Source organism: Peromyscus leucopus, chromosome 2 (assembly GCF_004664715.2).
Source record: "Peromyscus leucopus breed LL Stock chromosome 2, UCI_PerLeu_2.1, whole genome shotgun sequence".
Taxonomy (NCBI): domain Eukaryota; kingdom Metazoa; phylum Chordata; class Mammalia; order Rodentia; family Cricetidae; genus Peromyscus; species Peromyscus leucopus.
In genome coordinates, this window is record NC_051064.1 from 96,315,161 (window position 1) to 96,329,035 (window position 13,875).

Sequence of the window (13,875 nt, forward strand, 5' to 3'; positions counted from 1 at the left end):
ATAACTAATGTGAAATTAGGACGATGACGTGTTCCTTTAATAAAGCAGAGGATAGTGCACTTTTAGTTTCGCACAGATTAAACTAGGCCCTGGGTAATTTCTGTAATATCAACTTTATCCACTCTTTAAGTGGCCTCATGTTTTGTTATAGCAAGTCATCTTTCTCACTTCAGTGTACTTTACCCGTGTCCAACAGGGAAGTCATTAAAGTGGAAAAGTATATGAACCTTTATAGGGATGATGTTGGCTTGAGAATTTTTAACATATTTCATGAATGGTGCACAAAAAGTAAATCTGTGTCTGCACCTCATTGCATTTTTTTCCCACGAGTAAATCTGACAACTTTGCTATTTATTCACAGTAACAATTTGCACAACTTTAAGCCAAAAAGTGCTGAAGAATAAAAATTTATTTCCCTTGTTGAATTTTCTCAATTTTGTGTTAGTGAAAAATATCTTTAAACCCTGTATTACATTATTATTTTATTATAAAGTTTAAGTTTTTATCTCCTCCCTTTTACTTTTATGGATTGAAAGGCATTAACATTTTTACAAAAATACAATGTCATAGAGAAAAACTCACAAAGCAATAGTATTTGCAAATAAAATATGTACTTGCTATTTTCATGCTCAAAGAATGCCATTCTCACTGACTGGGCACTTACTTTGAAGCAGGCATTTTGCTTTTAATATCTCAATAATTGGTTTACAATATTCTGAGGTAGATCTTGTGTTCATTTTGCTAATGAGAAAAAATAAGTCTTAGAGTAATTAACTAAACTGAATCTAAAGCTACAGTGAAATGCCCAAGGAAAAATAATCCTTTCATTTTATTTTGAAACTCTACTGCCTTCCATAAATGCTTTATTTCCCTGTAAAAACATGTTTTCATAAAAACATGAAATGAATAGGGGCAGTATTAATTTTTATGTATCTACTACTTCTCAGCAAATCCTTTTTCATATACTTTGGCCACAGAGGAATTAATATTCACAACTGAATATCATTTACCAACAGGCAATGCAGAAAGTGTTCTAAAAAAAATTAACAAAGAATATCACTAGTTTCCTTGGCCCTTGTTTTGTAATAAGTATTTGAAATATAGCATTTAAATTTTTCTGGGAGATGCTGTACAGAGTATATATACATTTCGTTTCTTTGCATCTCTACTTATTTGTATCCCAACTCTCCCCAAACTGTTCCCCTTTGTTTTAATACTTTTGGAACACATGATGTATAGGGGTCTCATAAACAATATTCCAAAGCAGTGTACTTATACTGAATACCTGGAAAGAATCTTAGAAGCAGTCTCTTTTGCACCTCCTTTCATAAGATGTCTTTCACAAGTTGTTTCCCTCCCACAAGCAAACTACAGAATTTATAATTCTCTGTTCTCTAAGGCAAGTTAGAGAAACTCCTCAAACATAGATATATATACTACTTTAAATATCCTATGCTTTCCTCTTTGAGATAGTCATAAAGAAAATTTCTGGTCATAAAAGCAACGTTTTGAAAGGAGTCATGACCTGTACCCAGGAGAAGGAATGCCACACAGAGAGGTTAAGAAGACACTGAACAGAGAGTCCTTGCTAAGTTTTCCTCTTAGTCTGTAACTATTAGTTTGTAACTATCATCCACTCATTTCTACAGGGCTCTGCATTCTTTTAGTGGCAATTTCAACAGTTTCCCTTGGGCCTGTGGGACATGTACCATGGTGATTATGCTTTTCTCTGATTGACCTGGCTTTGTTACAGAAGTGTTGTCAATGATTTTTACCATGGGGAATAAAGACAGCACATCATTTTGCTTCCACAAATTTTATCAGACACATTGCATTTTCTTCAGTGCTTGGGAAAATGCAATAAAAATGACCACAGATGAGAATATGTTGCTGGTGGTGGAGGCCTGTAGTCCTAGTTCTCAGTAGGCTGAGGGAGGAGGGCAAAGTCCCAGGCCACACTGGATTACTGAGCATTTACTCTGTCTCAAATAAATAAATAAATTTTAAGAAAAAAAGTTTAGAGCATGTGTTTCTCTCTCTCTCTCTCTCTGATACCAAGTGCACAACTGAAACATAATTCTCTAGGGATTTTTGTCTAATAATATGAAAGTAATTTACAATTTCTTGAAAGTTGTTAACAATCAGGCAAAATAGCCATGAAACTGAATAAGCACTGATGTTAATATAAAATGTTGGAATAATAGTGTTCAAACTATCCTGAAATTTTTAAAGATCTTATGTAAATAATCCAAAAGATTACAAAAGAGAAACAAAGCCAGGTGTTAAAATAAATAACATATATGTATATAAAATCTTAGAGGACCCTATAAATCTTCAACACTCATCAAATAATAGGCATGGAAAATTTAGATTTTAATGCACCAGTTTTATTTATCAACTCAAATGATCACCTGTCAGAAGATACTCTTAAAAAAAAAAAAGTCGGGAGATCAGCACACCAGAATATATTAAACATATGTGGATTGGAGTGAGGGGCAGTTATAAATATTTTCTTCTTCATAAAAAGGTGTAAAGAAGATGGGATATCCAAGTAATACCAATTTATAAAACATGTTGGTCGCAAAAGAGATAACAGCAGATTTAGGGAACGAAAGGATGAACAGGCATTCCCAACTCGAATACACTATTTATCCTTCAAAGAATCAAAAACAGAGGGAGGAAAAGATATACAACTGGCCCTTACAACACTTTAAAAACTTTAAGAATTTAGGAGGTGCTGCTAGGTACCCAGTTCTTGCTGTTTTAAAGCCTGCCCTAGAGTAGCTAGGCCTCCCTCTCCTCAAGAAACTAGCAGGGTCCTCGGCAGCTGCTCTGCACATATGGTAATTAGGAAGTTCTGGCTCCTCTCCATCCCCCAGGCCAACGAAGGTGGCACCCGGAAGTGCCCGTGGGTGGGGCGGGAGTCCCGGGGAGCACCAATCCTGAGCTTCCGCGTGCTGGGAGGGGCGGGGCGCTGAGCGCCGAGGGGGCGGGGCGCGCGCGGGCCCCACCCCTCCCGCCGCGCCCTCCGGCTACAGCCAGGGCCCGGGGACATCCGGGTCCTGGGCGCAGAGGCCGGTGGCAGTTTCTCGGAGCGAGCGCCCGTCCCTGTCTTCCGGCGGGCGCGCGCCGCCCTGCTGCTCCAGGTGCAGCTGCAGCAGGGCCCGGCGGTACATGACCTCCAACTTCTCGAGCCGGGCCCGCAGCGCCCTGGGGCTGCCCGGCTCGTCCTCGCCGCCGCCGCCAACGCCGCCTCTCGCCCGGCGGTCGGTGGCGGGCTCGTCCGGGCCGAGGGTCGCGTCGGCGGCCTCCCGCTGGCCGCCGTCGCCGGGCAGCCGCAGCGCCTGGCGGAAGAGGCTGCGGTTCTCGCGCTTCAGCCGCCGGTTCTCCAGCCGCAGGCGGGCGTTCTCGTCGCGCAGCCGCGCGTTCTGCCGGTCCCGCTCGTCGCGCGCGCGCAGGGCCTCGAGGTGGCTGGCCGCCAGGTCGGCGAAGCGCTCCTCCAGCTGTCGCCGGGCACCGCCCGCGCGGCCCCGCCAACCCACGCCGCCGCCGCCGCTGCCGCGCCTCACGGGCCCGGCCCAGGCGGCCCAGCTCTCCGCGGGTCCCGCCGCCGTCCCCGCCGCAGCTCCCGCGCCGGGTGGCGCCACCACGCATGCGCCACATCGGTCCGGTCTAGTTGAGCCGCCAGCTCCGAGGGCCTAGGGGCCGCGCGCGCGCGCGGGGGGCGCGGGCGAACTTGGGGCCCGAGCGGGCGCTCAGTCGCGGGCGGAGGAAGAAAGGTGGCGGGCGGCCCTGGCGGGAGGCCAGGGGAGGCCGGGAGTTGGCCCGAGCCGAGGCGTGTCCTTGTCTCTCGCGGCCCAGCGGCCCCCCTTGGGCCTGTGGTCCCTGGTCGGCTCGCACACGACGCCCCTGGGGAGCGCTCTGCTGCTCAGCCCCAGCTGTCCGCGCCCGGGAAAGCGGTGTCCTCCGCCGGGTGCTGCCACCGCTTCCCTGCGGGCTTGGACACTGCGGGAACACGCCCGCCTCGTCCTGCACCCCAGCACAGCCGCCACTGCTTACTTTGTGACTTACATGGCAGTCTCAGAACTAATAAAATGAGTTCTGAGACGGCTCTGGGGCAAATTGGATTTATAATTACACTCTTTGAAACCTACCTACTTAACCACGCCCAGGTTTAAGAAACAGGGAACATTATTGGGCTGAGCACCTACCGTGGGACGCTCAGAATCCAACAGGTAGCACTCGAAACACTGGAGTCACTCTCAGTTTCTAGACATCTTGTACGTTTGAACTTCATAATAAGGTTATGAGGAATCATTTGTTCATTACAGTCCTCAGAATTTATGAAACTCAAGACTCAATAATTCAATAGGTTCCAACTATCAGTTGGGTCCATACCATTGTGTGAAGCACATCACTTGTTTTCTTGCGGATCTTAGCCTACCAAGACCCTGAATTGTTGCAAAGTAAATGATTAGATAATGAAGTCAGAGTTTGGAAAATAGGTGTTTCAAACAAGGTTCTGTTTAGTTTTCAAATTCAGTAAGATCTCCAAAACCACTGGAGCAAGGAAATGAACACGTGGCAATAGCAGAACTATGATTCAAGTATGTAGCCAGGAAAACAAATAGTTAATTATGGCCCTCTATTTTTTCCAGCTAAAATACCACAAGTTTACTTCAGCTCTAAAGAGTCATTTCATGACATAACAATTTCAGTAGGTTTAGTCATTTACATTGAAAACAGGCAAAACCTGACTTCTCTGTAAACCACAGAGCTTAGAATATGTTGTCTCTTATTGTATCTAGAGAGAGCAGTTGGTCAAGAAAAGATTAGCTCTGTGGTATGGGCGTTACAACTCTTTTAAGAGTCTGTAATAACTGAATACCTCATAAAGTATAATAAAAATATGACATGGATCACCACCTACATATTATAAATTTGATACCAACCTGTTTCTTATTAGCTTTCCTCCTTTTATCCCATTTATAAAACTATAGTATTTTACTATTTTCAAGATTCAAGTTGTACTATTTCTCTTGTACAATATCTTACAATCAAATACTATGCTGTCTTTTAATGTTTTGCTAAAGAACACTGGCCCTGGTTGAATGGGAAGACTCTCCTCTTTAGACCCCACTCAGCTTCTAAATACTTCTGCCTTGGTTATGAAGTAATGCTAGATGTCCTGTCCAGCCGATAAAACTAATTATAGGGGATCTCAGTTATATTACTAGTCTGTTTGATACTGTAAATAATTATACGTGTATTTTCACAAGAGAGCAGAATCTTAATATTGCCATTGTGAGTCAGGCAGATGGCCTAGCTATTCTTATAAACGGAGAGGGAAGGTAGAGAATGAAAAGCTTAAGGAATCCAATAAAAACGATGAGTAAAAATCATAGGAGTCCAATAAAAAAGATGAGTAAAAATCATGAAGACTGTCTTTATAAAGTACTATTTAATGTGTGGGTACTATGCCTGCATGTCTGTGTACCATGAGCATGCCTGGTCTCCTCAGAGGCCAGAAGGGGACTGGGACAGTAGGTTATGAGCAGCTGTTTAGCGATTGAGAATAGACTCTGGATCCTCTAGCAGAGCAGCCAGTGCTCTTTAACTCCTGAGTCATCTCTCAAACACTGAAAGTTGCCTTGTTAGTGAATATTCACCTATGGATAAAGGAGAGTCCATCAATATTCCTCAACAGGAATTGAGAACAATGTAAGTTCTAAATTGAAAAAGATTTGGAGAGTGACTCAAAAGATCATAGCCAAAATTATTGGTGTGTATTTAAATTTAGATTTATTTAGAGTAATATGTTAATAATTGTATAACTTGAAAATGAATATTGCATTTATTTATAGAAATTGTACATTACACTTCCTCATATAATTTATAGTGGTCCACACAGAAAATTACAATAGTAGGTATAATACATATTATTTCATCTATATGAAAATAACAATCACAGAAAATTATTATGGAAATTTACTAACGTTAAAAATGTGGAGCTGCAATAGAGCTTAGAAGAAGAAATATATAAAATATAAGAATTCTTAGGGAAAACAGTATGACTGCTTCATTTCTGGAATAGGTGTTTCTGAAGAGTAGCATCACCTGCTTGTTTCCTGGAGGAAAGTCTTAAGAACATAGGTCATTCTTTTCCTGACAACACATTTCTTCTGCTTTTCAGCTATGCTTAATAAGGAAGACTCAAAATAAGGCAGTAGTGCAGGGAGGCTGGCCTGCCACTGCGGAAGAGGGGAAAGAGGGAGGATTCACCTACAGAGAACTTCTGGATAAATGTGACAGTTGTATATCAAGTGGAAAACTGTGGGGGAAGGCCAGTGAACTACTGCCAACTTTTTGTTTAAGAAACACCAAAGAATATCTACAAGATAATAAGTGAGGTTTGGAATTAAAAAAAAAAAATACAGTAAGAGTAGTTGGCTTTGTTATTATACTGAAAGAACAATCTTTAACTCCATCATCATAAAGAGGACTTTTCATGGTTAGTTGCCCCTTCCTTACACCCCATGCCCATTCTTATTCAACAACCTGAATCTTGTGTTTAAAAGCAATCTCCCTGGTTGGTAAAAGAAAGTAATCTATGAAGTTTTACCATTGTACTCTTTAGTCTATAATGCCTCAAAATATTTTTATAAATCCTGTAGTTGAGAAAAGCTATGTTGGCATATTGGAGCTTGATATATTTGTTTTAGTATTTCTCAATTTTTTTTTTTTTTTTTTGGTTTTTTGAGACAGGGTTTCTCTGTGTAGCTTTGCGCCTTTCCTGGAGCTCACTTGGTAGCCCAGGCTGGCCTCGAACTCACAGAGATCCGCCTGGCTCTGCCTCCCGAGTGCTGGGACTAAAGGCGTGCACCACCACCATCCGGCGTCAAAATTTTTTAATTGCAGTTATGGAATATATTTATACTCTAGTCATACAATCATGATTAGATTAATGGCCTATGAGAAGAGATAGCAGAGGCCTTGCTTCTAACTCAGATTCCTCCAACTGAGACATAGAGAAAAGGTGGCCATCTGTTAGCCTGGAAGATGACCTTCACCAAGGGACTGAATGAGCCAGGTGACAAGTCTGGATCTTAGACTTGTCATCCTACAGAACCATGAAAAGTAATTCTGGTTGCATTTGCCATTCAGTTTAAGTATGTTTTATAGCAGACTGAATTGATAAGTATTCTATGTTTTATCTTAGTTATTTGGTTTGTAAAGAATCTGCTAATATGAAATTCATATTCCCCTGCTCCTAAATCTGAGTCCGTTTAAGGGACATTCTGCAGCTGTAGAGAACCAATATGATAGTTATGCTCCTGAGTCTGACCTCTGTAATAAATAATATTGAATGGCAACTCAACGGGATCTGGGATCAACCTAGAGACATGCCTTTGCACAGGTCTATGAGAGGATTTCCAGGAAGGAGTAACTGGAGATAAGAGTAAAGGGAGAAAGCAGAATTGTCCAGAATGTGTGCCACTATCCATGTGAAGGCGCAGATATAGAGAGGTACAAGAAAAAGAAATGCTGTTTACTTGCCTGCCTTTGCTTCTTACTGGTGAGTGAATTTATCCTGTTGTTTTGTTGTTCCTGCGGCTGCTATTCTTTACTGATACCAGGCCCTCCATTCTTCAGCTTTCTAATACAGACTGAAGGCATTGGCTCTGCAGAAATCCTCCCAGCCTCCAGTGCCAACTTTGAGTTACTGAGGCACACAGTTTCATGGGCTGAGCAGTTCTCTTGTCCTCTGCTTCTCCAACATGCTTGTGCCGGTTAGTTTTATGTCATCTTGACACAAGCCAGAGTCATTTGGAAAAAAGGAACCTTAGTTGCAGAAATGACTCCACCAGATTTCCTGTGGACAAGTCTGTAGTACACTTTCTTGATTGATTATTGTTGTGGGAGGACCCAGTTCACTGTGGGCAATACCCCCACACCCTTTCCCCCCAGCTGGTGGTCCTGGGTGCTATAAGAAAGCAGACTGAGGATACTATAGGAGTAGGCTAGTAGACAACACTCCTTCATGACCTCTGTATCATCTCCTACCTCAAGGTCACCTTGTTTGAGTGCCTGCTGTGACTTCCCTAAGTAATGGATTATGCAGTGGATCTGAAAGCTGAAATAAACCCTTTCCTTCCCAACTTGCTTTTGATCATGGTCTTTTGTCACAGTAATAGAAGCTCTAACTAAGACAATGCTGATGACCACTGTTAGGATACCCAACCGGTTATGTAAGTAATCCAATCTAATAAATCCATTTTTATAATTCATGCTAGTAGTTCTGCTCTTCTAGAGAATTCTAACACAGTATCATTTTACAATATATACATATATCAAGACAACATTCTTATTGACCAAAAGGATATGCAAATGTTATGTGCAATCATTCCTCAACAAAACAGAAAAAAATGTTGGTTAAATAATTGCCTCTAATTATTGGGAGACTTTATCTGTCCCTCCTACCAGCTCTAAAATCATGACACAGATACTTATTATGAATGCTTGGCCAATAGCTTAGGTTTGTTTCTAGCTAGCTCTTATAAATTAAATTAGCCCATTTCTATTCATCTATGCACTGCCACATGATTCATGGCTATTACCTCTCCTCTTGAGTGACTTACTTGCTCTCTGCCTTCTCCCCAGCATTCTCTCTCCCCTGAAAATACTACCTGGCTATTGGCCATTAGCTTTTTATTAAACCAATCCAAGTGACACATCTTCACAGTATACAAAAAGATTATTACACAACAGCTAATCATTAATTTTTAATCTGCTACTGAAACTCTTTATTGAGACTTATGTCAACATTTCTCATGTAAATTAATCTTCAATAACACATGAACACCCGGATTTAAGGAAGTACTTCATAGGATAGAGGTAGAGATGGAGGTAAGAGAGAAAACTAATTCTTAAATGACTGGGATACTGAAAGCATTCATTCATTTATTCTTTGTTATCCCACATAATATATTTTTTCATTTACGTTTTTATACCAGGATTAGGGTACTTTATGTAACCCAAGCTGGCCTTGAATTACTGATGAGGAGATAAGGCTCTCCTTTAACTCCTAATCCTCTTTCTACCACATTCCAACAACTAAGATTATAGTTCTACACTGCTGTCCAGAATTTAGGAGGCTCAGGAAGGTGATCACAACTAGCCTGAGACCAGCCTGGCCTATACAGCAAGACCTTAAGAAAAATAAAGTACCAGGTAAAACAACTATTAGTCATTCTAAGAGGTTTTGCTAACTGATGTTTACACAGAAAGTTCTATAGGATGTTTGCCTTATTCAAACTGAAGTAGGAAAGTAGCTGGCACTGATTCTTAGTAATAAGCTCTGTTGATAACTAGTATTAATATATACTAAATACATTTTACATAAGAGTATTTTACATATGCTTAAAAACTGTAATGAATAATGAATGTGAGTTTGGATTAAGACACATGTAAGTTTAATACATGCCACACCCTTCCTAGATCTATTGCCTAGGGCAGTCTCGTAAAGCCATGCTGTACTCATTTGTCATTTGAGAATAAAAATAGAATCTGTTTTGTGGAGTTCTTGTGAAGCCATGTATATCTTAAACACAGAGTCAGCTAACAGGAGGTTTTCAGTAACTCTCAGATGTTATTCTTCCATGGCTTGATTTTATTTTATGAGGTAGACATTTGTAGGATTCTTTCTTTTGAATAGTCAATGCTGTTTAAAACCCTCATTTGAGCTACTTGACTAAGGAGCTACCCTAAATACAAGATGCTGTCCCACTGGTGATATGATTCTTATTTCTTGATAGTTCTCATTAAGTGTTTGGGTTTTAAAATCCATATTCCGTAAGCCCCATGTGCTGAGGAGCTTGGTTAATCACATTCTGAGCTTCATGTTTGCTAATATTCTCCCTGAAGCCTTAGCTGAGCTTGGTTCATTTTCTGGGAGCAGATTTATTAGGGCTATGAAGAGAAAGCATCGATGCTTAGGAGTGTGAAGACCTCTTTATTGGAATAATTACTAGAGAGTTAGGAATTGTAAATATTGATTGCATTTATTTGGTCTTTTGATACGGGGCAAAAATATTAAAAGCCATCAAACACTAGCATTGCCCTTTGACAGCATCATTTAATTCTAGCTACAGGGACAATTGTGACATAAACAAAAGCAGTGTGACTTATCTGTCTTAATTAGGATACTTTCTATACTGAGGGAAATACCCTTCTTCCAGCTTGATATAAAACACTAGACAGACTAATAAAAGAAGGTAAATGTGATACAGCCTAGCATAAAATAATGGAGCTGAGAGCATAAGTTCTCCACACAAGATAATTGACAAAACCATTGTCCCACATAGACTTTTTAAAGTGGCAATGTCTTTGTTAGTTTTACATCATTGTTTCATGCTACATTTTCAGAAATTTATATGGATCTTTAAGGCAGTGTTTCTCAACCTGTGGGGCATGACCCCACAAGGATCACATATCCTTCATATCAGATATTTGCATTGTGATTCATAACAGTAGCAAAATTACAGTTATGAAGTAGCACCAAAATAATTCTATGACTGGGGATCACCAAAACATGAAGACCTAAATTAAAGGGTCACAGCATTAGGAACTGCTGCCTTAAGGGATCTAAAACTGTATTATTCATTAGCCACTTGCATTTTAGATTTGGGCTTAATAAGATTAAATGCAGTTTTAAAATTAGTCCCTAGATTACACTAGCCACAATTCCAATGTGCCTCAGTCACATGTAGCTGAGGTATGTTGGGAGGTACAGTGGACTGCTGTTGGCACATCATGATCTTGTGGGCAACCATGGGATTAGTTACATGCCTACTCCCCACTCTAATTATTAGTTTCAGCTTCAGTAGCCATGTTGAAACTGATAGAAAATGTACAAGAGGTGTTTACAGGATTTTGCTATATCCACAATTCCATGCCAGCTAACAGTTTTCTTGGAAGCATAAACATGGAAGTCCATCCTATTCTTAAATATACATATCTGGGCTAGTTTTTTATGTTAATTTAGCATACTATAGAGTCATACAGTATGGTAGTTTAAATGAGAACTGCCCCCTCTTCCCAGGCTCAGGCAGCTGAATATTTGGTACCTAATTAGTGGCACTTCTTGGTAAGGTCACTTGGGTGTGGCCTCACTGAAGGATGTATGTTATGGGGGAAGGGATTTGAGAGCTTAAAGCTCTAGTTCTCTCCAGTTCTAGTTTGTTATCTGCCACATGCCTACATTTGAAGATGTGAGCTCTTAGTTTCCAATTCCCGCTGTTGTGCCTGTCACTGTTCGCCATGCTTCCCTGCCATGGACTCTTAATACTCTAGAACCATAAGCCCACATAAACTTTCTCTTCTTTAAGTAGCCTTTGCCATAGTATCTTATCAGAGCAACAGAAAAGTAAGGAATATGCCTAGGAAGAGGTGACCATAATTAAGGAATTGGCTTGATTATATTGAACTGTGATTATGTATACAGGCATTATGATTGATGGAGGAGGGCCCAGCCCACTGTGGGCAGTATCATCACTAGGCAGGTGGTCTTGGGCTATATAGAAAAAATATGTGGGAGAGCCAGAAAACACAGCACCAACATTCCTTCATAGTTTCTACTCATGTTCCTGTCCTAAGTTTCCACCCTGACTTCTTTCATGATGAACTGTGACCTGGAAATTTATCCTGAAATAAATACTTTCCTCCACAAAATAGTTTTGACCTACATATTTAATGCAAGAGGAAAAAAAATTGTACAATATGCCACTCATGTTAAGGACTATACCTTGGTCTGATTTCCAAAGTTACAGATGACTCATTGAAGTAATAGTATGGATGTTGAAAACCTCACAATTAGAAATAAGATAATCATGAGATTAACTCAGAAAATTGTGAAAATAAGTAATTTAAATGTTCGCTTGGCCCTCTTTGTTACTCCTAGAGCTCTTTCGTCCATCAAGAGACAGCATTAGTTTGTAGTTCTGGACATTAATAAAAAATCTCTCATTTTCAGATATTAAAGAGCTAATGTAATATAATTGAAAACTTTAAGTTCTCATTCCTGTTGTGGATTCTCCCATCCTCAGTGGAGTATCATGCTCCATGCCTGAAACAAGAGTAACTAGTCTATGAAGAGCAAGTACGCGGAAAACTTGGCGATATTTTCTCGCCTTCTTCACTGATGCCCATTTTTAACTACAATTTTTATCTTTTTGAGGGGACTAACAGGTAAAGTAAAAGCCAAGTTCAAAGAAAAGACAATAACAGGTGGCAGTGAAAAGGTTTGGCACCGATCTCAGAGGTCAGGTGTCAGAGGCAAGCTGCACTCTGAGAAAGACAGTTGTTGTGGTCTTCTGCCCTCCCACACTATTCCTCAGCTTAGAACATTCTTTTGGTGCTAAACTCTGCTTAGCCTTTTCCCATGGAGTAACCTTACCTGTGGATGTATGGTCCTCTGAGTGTGGTCCTTTGGAGCAGAATAAGGCAGTTAAGTACTTCACATGCTAGTCAAACTCCAGAAGTCTGAGTTACTCTCATTATACCCTTGTCAATTAGCAGTTAAAGTCATCTTCCAATAACATTTATCCTTTTGATTTACTCAGGCACAAGGCCTTTCTCCCACAAATGCCAAGAGATTCATGACCATTTTCATCACTCTCCACTGGAATTAAACACAAGACATAAGATTCCTGTTTGGTGACTGTCTTTTACTAAAGAAGGTATACAGTCTGTCTTTTCTGTTAGCACTTAAGTTGAAATGAGGAAAACGCCCTACTGTGTCTCAAGCAAAATTCCCATCCTAGTGAAGCCTATAAATTCATTTTGGCAGTGTTCATAGAAACCAAACTGTCAGTCAGGCACTGGCCAGAGCCCAGGAGCTCAATGGTGAGGAAAAGAAATATGAAAACTGATTGGAATTTTTTAAACAGGTAGTATAGACAATATTTCCTTTGAAATTAGTCAAGGACATAAACAAACAATCCCTTCTTTCAGCCTCCTTGCTATAAGGTTACATTGTCTTTATGTAGTAGAGATGAGCTCATCTTGTTTTCACAGTCATCCATAGCACAGTAACATCATTAAAATATTTGAAGTGTTAAAACATTTTCTGAACTAAAGGAGAATGCATTGCCTGCCATTATGACTGTAAGCAATCTGGTAATTCTAGATTCCTACTTCCTCTTTTCTTTATAATTTTGTGAAATATTTTATTTGCTATAATAACTAAATATGATCGCTATTGATTTACAAATTTGTCTCAAACTGACAATTCTACTCTAAATTCCAGCTTCATGAAAGTTGATTTTATTTAATGTATTTTCCCATCTAACTGGTTTTGCAAGCAATTTTTCCAAATTAAACTTTCATTTTTTATCATTTTTTCCTTTATTGAAAATAGATTCTCTTCTCATACAACATATCTTAATTATAGTTTCCTCTCCCTCTACTCCTCCCAGTTCCCTGCCACCTATCCTTACCTCCAGATTTACTCCCCGTCCGTCTTTCATTAGAAAAGAACAAGCTTATCAGAGATAGCAACCAATCATGACAAAATAAAATATAATGTAATGAAGCAAAAACTATCTTATTGAAGTCGAACATAGCAAGAGTCCCCAAAGCAGGCATAATAGGTAAGACCCACTTGTTCTCACAGTCAGGAGACCCATAAAAATACTAAGCTAATAGCTGTAATATATACAAGAGGAACTTGAGGAGACATAGGACCCATGTTTGCTATTTCAGTCTCTGTGAGCTCTTATGCATCTTGCTTAGTTGATTCAGAGGGCCTTATTTTCCTGGTGTCTTCTATACTCTCTTCCAATCTTTCTGCCTCCTCTTCCACAGGATTTCCTGAGC

At 40.3% G+C, this 13,875-nt stretch overlaps 1 protein-coding gene across 1 annotated transcript; it reads right to left on the minus strand.

Annotated features, from left to right (window-relative positions):
- Window positions 1-2,940: 2,940 nt before the first annotated feature.
- Tusc1 (tumor suppressor candidate 1) lies at window positions 2,941-3,736 on the minus strand. The gene is given in 2 exon segments (XM_028876989.2): window positions 2,941-3,561; window positions 3,563-3,736. Coding segments are annotated over 2 exon segments (630 nt in total). The 5' UTR covers window positions 3,664-3,736; the 3' UTR covers window positions 2,941-3,032.
- Between the last annotated feature and the right edge of the window lie 10,139 nt (window positions 3,737-13,875).